This window comes from Pongo abelii, chromosome 2, assembly GCF_028885655.2.
Source record: "Pongo abelii isolate AG06213 chromosome 2, NHGRI_mPonAbe1-v2.0_pri, whole genome shotgun sequence".
Lineage (NCBI taxonomy): Eukaryota > Metazoa > Chordata > Mammalia > Primates > Hominidae > Pongo > Pongo abelii.
In genome coordinates, this window is record NC_085928.1 from 205,628,142 (window position 1) to 205,635,281 (window position 7,140).

Below are 7,140 nucleotides of genomic sequence, written 5' to 3' on the forward strand. Positions count from 1 at the left end.
TGTCCTGTGGAAAATGCCTGGCCACGGTTTCTATGGTTCCCAGGCTCCAACCCTGCAGTCCTCAGCCCTCATCAGCAGGGGCCTCGGCAGGGTGGGGAGTGCCCTCTTTCCCTTGCCGGAGCCCCAAGGACTCTGCCAGCTCCCTCGTTTTGGCAGCAGCACTGCCCACCCTGTCTCAGGAGGTTCCTTCCCCTCAATCCACCCAGCTACCCCGAAAGGCAAATCATAGGCCTTTCTCATCTTTCAAGGGTTTTTACTTCCATAGGGAAGCATGTGTTGGATGAGAAAAGTATCTGAGGAAGGGGACACAGGTTCAGAAAGCTCTGTGAGTCCTGGACGCTGGTCTGCCTTCTTGGCTCACCCTGGAAGGTGGACGCTGGCCCCACACATCCCCTCTTAAAGATGCAGGCCGACAGCCAGCAGATCCCGGGGCTTGCTGGCCCCAAGTGAGCTGTCGGGGCTTCAGAGGACGCCAGTCATGGCAACCCCAGCTCCGTGGCTGCCACACGGGCCTGGGCTTCCCAGGACTCCCTCCTTCTTATTCACTTATGTAGATGAAAAATGAGGTAATGGCACTCCCCCTCCCCACCCTCCTCCCAGAAGTGCCCAGGGTGTAAACACAATAGCTTGTGTGAAGTCCACTGGAACCCAGGCTCACCAAGTCAGTCTTAACCAACACAGGCCCCAGCACCCGCAGAGCAGACACTGCGATAACAACGGAGGACACAGAAGTGCCCGCTATGACTCCAGCACCAGGCCACGCCTCTCTGGAAACTCAAACGCTGAGCGCTGAGACCTCTTCTAGGGCCTCAACCCCAGCCGGCCCCATTCCAGAAGCAGAGACCAGAGGAACCAAGAGAATTTCCCCTGCAAGAGAGACCAGGACTTTCACAAAAACACCTCCCGACTTCAGGGTGCTGATCGCCACCTCTGTGGAGACATCAGCCGCCAGTGGCAGCCCCGAGGGAGCTGGAATGACCACAGTTCAGACTGTCACAGGCAGTGATCCAGAGGAAGCCATCTTTGACACCCTTTGCACCGATGACAGCTCTGAAGAGGCAAAGACACTCACAATGGACATATTGACATTGGCTCACACCTCCACAGAAGCTAAGGTGCTGTCCTCAGACAGCAGCGCCTCTACCGATGGCCCCCAACCAGTCATCACCCCGTCATGGGCCTCAGAGAGCAGCGCCTCTTCCGACAGCCCCCATCCAGTCATCACCCCCTCACTGGCCTCAGAGAGCAGCACCTCTTCTGACAGCCCCCATCCAGTCATCACCCCGTCATGGGCCTCAGAGAGCAGTGCCTCTTCCGATGGCTCCCATCCAGTCATCACCCCCTCATGGTCCCCGGGATCTGACGTCACTCTCCTCACTGAAGCCCTGGTGACCGTCACCCACATCGAGGTTATCAATTGCAGAATCACAGAAATAGAAACACTGACTTCCAGGGTCCCTGGGGCCTCAGACAGAGATCACGTCCCCACGGAAGGGGTGAAGGCCTCGTCCACCTCCGATCCACCAGCTCTGCCTGACTCCACTGACGCAAAACCACACATCACTGAGGCCACAGCCTCTGCCGAGACCCTGTCCACAGCCGGCACCACAGAGTCAGCTGCACCTGATGCCACGGTTGGGACCCCACTCCCCACCAACAGCACCACAGAAAGCGAAGTGACAGCACCCAGGGCCACGACCCTCAGTGGAGCTCTGGCCACAGTTAGTGGGAATCCCCTGGAAGAAACCTCAGCCCTCTCTGTTGAGACACCAAGTTACGTCAAAGTCTCAGGAGCAGCTCTGGTCTCCATAGAGGCTGGGTCAGCAGTGGGCAAAACTACTTCCTTTGCTGGGAGCTCTGCTTCCTCCTACAGCCCCTCGGAAGCCGCCCTCAAGAATTTCACCCCTTCAGAGACACCGACCACGGACATCACAACCCAGGGGCCCTTCCCCACCAGCAGGGACCCTCTTCCTTCTGTCCCTCCGACTACAACCAACAGCAGCCGAGGGACGAACAGCACCTTAGCCAAGACCACAACCTCAGCAAAGACCCCCATGAAGCCCCCAACAGCCACGCCCACCACTGCTCGGACGAGGCCAACCACAGATGTGAGTGCAGGTAAGTGGCTCCAGCTGGTGATCTTCAGGGATTTGGGATGCGGAGTTTCCAGGAGGTCTCCTCACTTGAGGAGTGGAGAGGAAGGATCTGGAGCCTATTCAGAGCCTACTCCTGATGTTGCCTCTCTATGATCTTCTGGTGGTTCTTGGCGAAATCAGGAAAAGGCAGATGGAGGGTTGTGTATGGAAAGAGGTGGAGATGGAAGTCCGGAGAAATGGTTTGCGGTCTCGGCTCTGCCTCTAACAACCCAAGTGACCTTGGGCAAGTCCCTGTCCCTCTTTGGGCCTCAGTTTCTCCACCTGTAGTTGTCCGCTCTGCCTCTAACAACCCGAGTGACCTTGGGCAAGTCCCTATCCCTCTCTGGGCCTCAGTTTCTCCACCCGTAGTTGTCTGCTCTGCCTCTAACAACCCAAATGACCTTGGGCAAGTCCCTCTCCCGCTCTGGACCTCAGTTTCCCCACCTTCAGTTGGAGAGGGTTGGAATGGGCACTGAAGTCCTGTCCAGCTCTGACCTTCTATGAAGGTCACTGTTGAGCAGCTCTGGAAGCTTCAATTCCAGCCATAGCCACACAGAGGAGCAGCAGGCAGGCATCAGGCCCAAGCTGCTGCTCTCTGACGGGCTGGGACCCCATGGAAGTGGAGCCTGCTGGATGCATTTCCTGGCATTATGTGGAAGCTGATCAGGTTTCTGGGGACAAGTGGAGGCAGGGTAGAGGTGAAGGGCTGTGGGATGGAGAACCTCAGAAGACTCCATCTGGGGTCCGGGAAAGGACAGAGAAGGTATATTAGGGCTTGGATCCTCCAGATCTAAGGGTGGGGTGGTGGCATGTTTCTTGAGTTGGTTCTTGGAAAGGGAGCTGAAATGGTTTAATCCCTCTTCCATGAAACACAGGCGGTGGGGACAGCCACCAGACAGGAAAACACACTGTACATTGATTCTTTATGACGTTTGTGAAATTGATGGACAGGCAGGCAGGGAGGGGTCCTGGGAGAGAGTCTGGGGCACTCCATCTTGGGGTATCTCTTTTGCTCTCCTCCTTTAATTATAATTATTAAATAATTAAATAATAAATAATTAGAGAAGTACACAGATACATATGCCCCTGGACATTCATATCAGCGTGGTGGATAATAGTAACAACGTTTCATAAGTAGGGTCTGGTTAAATAAACTACTGCACATCCTTACCAAGGGATGGTGGTTCCTATGGAAAAAGTTTCCTAGGGAAAAAAGTTCCTATGGAAAAAGTTTCCTATGGAAAAAGGTTCCTATGGGAAAAGATTCCTACGGAAAAAGTTTCCTATGGGAAAAAGTTTCCTATGGAAAATGCTTTCCTGAAGAGCACATGCTTTGAAGGTGGCCAGACCTGGGTGGAAACTGAAACTCTACTAGTAACTAGATGTGTAATTCAGGGAACATTCCTTCACTCTTTCAGCTTCAGTTTCCTTATCTTTAAAAGGAAATGATCATAATAGCACTTATGCTGCTGTGAGATTTAAATGAGATAATGTGTCCACAGTACTCAGTACACTGCCTGACACACAGTAAGCACTCAAAAAATGCTAATGATTATTATAATGTATTTAAAAATGTGACACTATATTAAAACATACCATTATAATATGTCGAATGGGAATATGGACACAATATATGAGACAATCTCTTCACAATTGTTTAACGAGCAGGTTATCCAACATTAGGAATGATTTGATCCTTCAAGAAAAAATCGATGTGTGAAGGTTCCTAGGCATAAAAGAAAGTTCAGAAGGATACGTACGAAATATTGTTGTCTCTCTGGGGATTGGGATTACAGGGTTTTTTTCCTCTTTTCTTTTTGTTAAGTTTGTGTTTCCTAAAGTTTCTGCAATAAACATACGGTGCTTGTATAATAAAAATTATAGGTTTTCCTTAATTGCATAGTCAGGGCTTGCCTCCCTGCACCTCCTACCCCAACTCCCCAACATACAGTAGTTCTGAGGGATTTCACCCACTGCTCCGGGAGAGAGCTGGCTTAGCCTGGATTCTGGGAGAAGCTCTTGCTTGGTCCCAGACTCAAGTAAAACAGCAGTTTCTGTTGTGTTTGGGGTGTGGCCACTGTCCTGCCCTATACAGAAAACAGGATGCGTTATTCCTTTGTTTCTCTGATAAGCTTGCCAACTTATTCCTGTTCTGGGAGAACCAGGGGCTATCAGCACTGAAAGGGGGCTCAGAAATCCCATCTCATTTTCAGATGGGGGTGCTGAGGCCTGGCCTGGGGAAGGTGCTTGGGGGTGAGGCCTGGCCTAGGGAAGGTGCTTGGGAGGTGTTGAGGCCTGGCCTGGGGAAGGTGCTTGGGGGTGTTGAAGCCTGGCCTGGGGAAGGTGCTTGGGGGTGTTGAAGCCTGGCCTGGGGAAGATGCTTGGGGGTGTTGAGGCCTGGCCTGGCCTGGGGAAGGTGCTTGCACAGGGTGACATCATTTCAGGGAGTAGTTGCCTCTGTCCCTGGCTAGTCTCCAGTCTCCAGCTTCATATCCTCCCGCTGGAGGGCAGAGACGATGGGGGTGTCCCTGTGTATGTTTAAGTGCAATGGCATTTTAAGAAAACTATTAGCAATTTTATGAAAATAAATTGCTGCTGTTTTATTAGCAGCCATAGTCAGCAAGGCCCTGGCTGGGTACTTGCTCCGTGAAGCTGTGTGCGTGTGACTGCCTTAGCAGCGCTGGCTGCTCCTGCTCTTGAATCTAACAAGCAGCTGGATAAAATGTTCACGTTTTCGCTCAAAACCAAACAAACAGAAAAACTCAATTAACTTTTTTGTGTGGGCTGAAGCACCTCTGTTTACCCGCCCCCCGCAGTGACCCCCATACTGTCCCCAGAATGGACGGACTCACGGGCTGTCACATCGCGCACGTCTTCCCCGGAGAAGGGATGTGAATCTTGGTGGGGTGGGAGGCACTACCTGGCCCAGCACAGGGTGCAGGTGGGTGACCCGGGAGACTCTCCCTGCTCCAGACCTGTCATCATGTTGCAGTCTCAGGCGGCACTCACAGGTTTGAGGGCTGCACATCTTTGGGGGCCTCCACTCAGCCTGGCACAGTGTGTGCCCAGCAAGTAGACGACTGCATCCTCGCCAGCACACATGTGCTAGAAACTTCTGTCAGGGAACGCCGCTCTTCACAGCCAAGGGTGGAAACTACTGGATGCATTGCAGAGCTGACACCTTCCCTCTGGCCTGGCTCCGAGCCGTGCCTGGTGTGGTGGAGGGGTGGAGGCCACCTTCACCCGGCCCTGTGTGCTGCTCTGATGCGGCTGAGCGGGCCAGGGCCTGGGTGTGCCCTCAGCGTGTCCACTCCAGAGGGGAGCCTGCACCCACATTTTGGCCCTGTGGGTAAAGGTGGCCTTCCCCTGAGCTTGTAGGGGTGTGGGACACTGCCTGATGCCGCCTGCCATGCTTTTACATAAAAAGCCAGGAAAAGGCACTGAGGAGCCACCTGACCCCACGGAATGCCATTTCCTGGGGTCGCTTGGCCAGAAGTCATTGACACAGCCCTGCCAGCCGGAAGCTGGGGCAGGGACGGGGTCCTGCCTTCTGGGACAGGTTCTGTGTGTGCATGACCATGTCCTAGAGGTCTCTGCTCAGCCCTGGGGGCGGGTGGGGCTGGGGTTGGAGGGTGGATGGTGGGGGTGGGGCCAAGTTAGCCCAGAGGTCTGTGAGGTGAGAAGGGCTGGGGTCTCTCCTCCCCTCCCCCGTGCCCCGCCCCGCCTTGCTCTGAATCTCTCCCTCTCTCTGTCTCTGTCTGTCTCTTTCTCTCTTTACTCCCCACTCTGGTGTCTTTGGAGCCCTGGGTAAGGTGTGTGCTGAATCTGGTCTGGTTTGGGGTAGATGTTCTTTGATCTGTTACCACTCTTGGAGGGAAAGCCCCTGGCAACCCCCCCTCCCCCGTTCCTGCAGAGCCAGGCCCCCCAACCAGTCGGTGGGCAGGATGCCCACCAGTTGCCCCCATCTGGCCCAGGGGGACCTTTCCCCTGCTCTCCAGGGACTGCAGGTGATGTGGCCCCTGAGGGGAGCATAAGGGTGCAGTGCCTGACTCAGGGGACACAGAAGCCCTGTCCATATGGCCTTTTACGCAGCACAGCACCCAGCCCTCGGCAGCCCAGAGCAGGAACCAACAGGGTAAGTGCCCAGGGGCCCCAAAGGTCAGAGTTCCCCCCACAGCTGCCAGGGAGCACAGGGACCGCAGCACAGGGTCTTCTGCTCAGCACCGGGACCCAGCTCGCTGCAGCTAAAGAAACACATACGTCCAAGGGCTCCATGGCCAGGGCCGGGCACCTGGAACAGAGTGGTCCTGGGGCGGCCACATCCACTCCTTCCAGGTGAGTTCCCGGTGACTCTCGGCCTGCAGCCGGCCTTGCTGAATTCTCTTAGGCCACCCGGATGCCCCCTGCTACGCGTCCAGCTGTTGATCGCCCATTGACCTGTAGAAGACCTGGTCAGCCCCTCTGTCTTCTGTCACCCATGGAGGCGCCTGCAGGTGCTCAGCGCAGCCCGCCCGGCCCTGCACAGACCCGAGGCGGCACCAGGGGGCGCTGCCGGCCCGAGGACGCGGGCGCGGGGCGGAGGCTGCGGGGCAGGAGCCGCTGGGCGCGTTCAGGCAGCTGCCCGGGACCTCTGGCACCGACCGCAGCCCCCGGAGGCTCCCGGGGGGTTTCCGCCTGAGCCTAAACTGAAGACAGGGCCTGTTTTCAGTCATCGTGACCCGACAGACTCTGCCCGTTACTTCCCGCCCTGCCCGGCGCCCTAGTACCCAGAGCTGGTTGGGGACTCCAGGCCACCAAAGGCAGGGGCGGCGCGGGCGGTTGAAGGAAGATTGGGACACGGAGAAGAGGGACAAGGCCTGGGGCCCGAGGGGTCAGGACGCTCTGCCAGCCTCACCACCTGCAACACCCAGGCACGGACACACGCACACACTCCACACGTGTGAACACGCATGCATGGCTGCACACACGTGCACAGAGAGGCACAGCCCGCAGGAGCACAGATGCA

At 55.8% G+C, this 7,140-nt stretch overlaps 1 protein-coding gene across 1 annotated transcript; it reads left to right on the top strand.

Annotated features, from left to right (window-relative positions):
- The first annotated feature begins 402 nt into the window (after positions 1-402).
- Positions 403-6,898, top strand: LOC100432514 (mucin-20). Its single transcript, XM_024244676.3, has 5 exons — positions 403-446; positions 638-2,118; positions 4,952-5,076; positions 6,049-6,470; positions 6,619-6,898. Exons 1-5 carry the CDS (start codon positions 403-405, stop codon positions 6,896-6,898), a joined length of 2,352 nt encoding a protein of 783 aa, XP_024100444.3.
- The last annotated feature ends 242 nt before the right edge of the window (positions 6,899-7,140 follow it).

What these genes read in the sequence shown, in the direction of transcription:
- LOC100432514 (XM_024244676.3), top strand. Translation starts at nt 403, where the DNA reads ATGCAGGCCGACAGCCAGCAGATCCCGGGGCTTGCTGGCCCCAA. An exon ending in AACCACAGATGTGAGTGCAG is followed by an intron (nt 2,119 to 4,951) that starts GTAAGTGGCTCC and finishes CGCCCCCCGCAG; the next exon opens with TGACCCCCATACTGTCCCCA. An exon ending in TGGCCCAGCACAGGGTGCAG is followed by an intron (nt 5,077 to 6,048) that starts GTGGGTGACCCG and finishes CCGTTCCTGCAG; the next exon opens with AGCCAGGCCCCCCAACCAGT.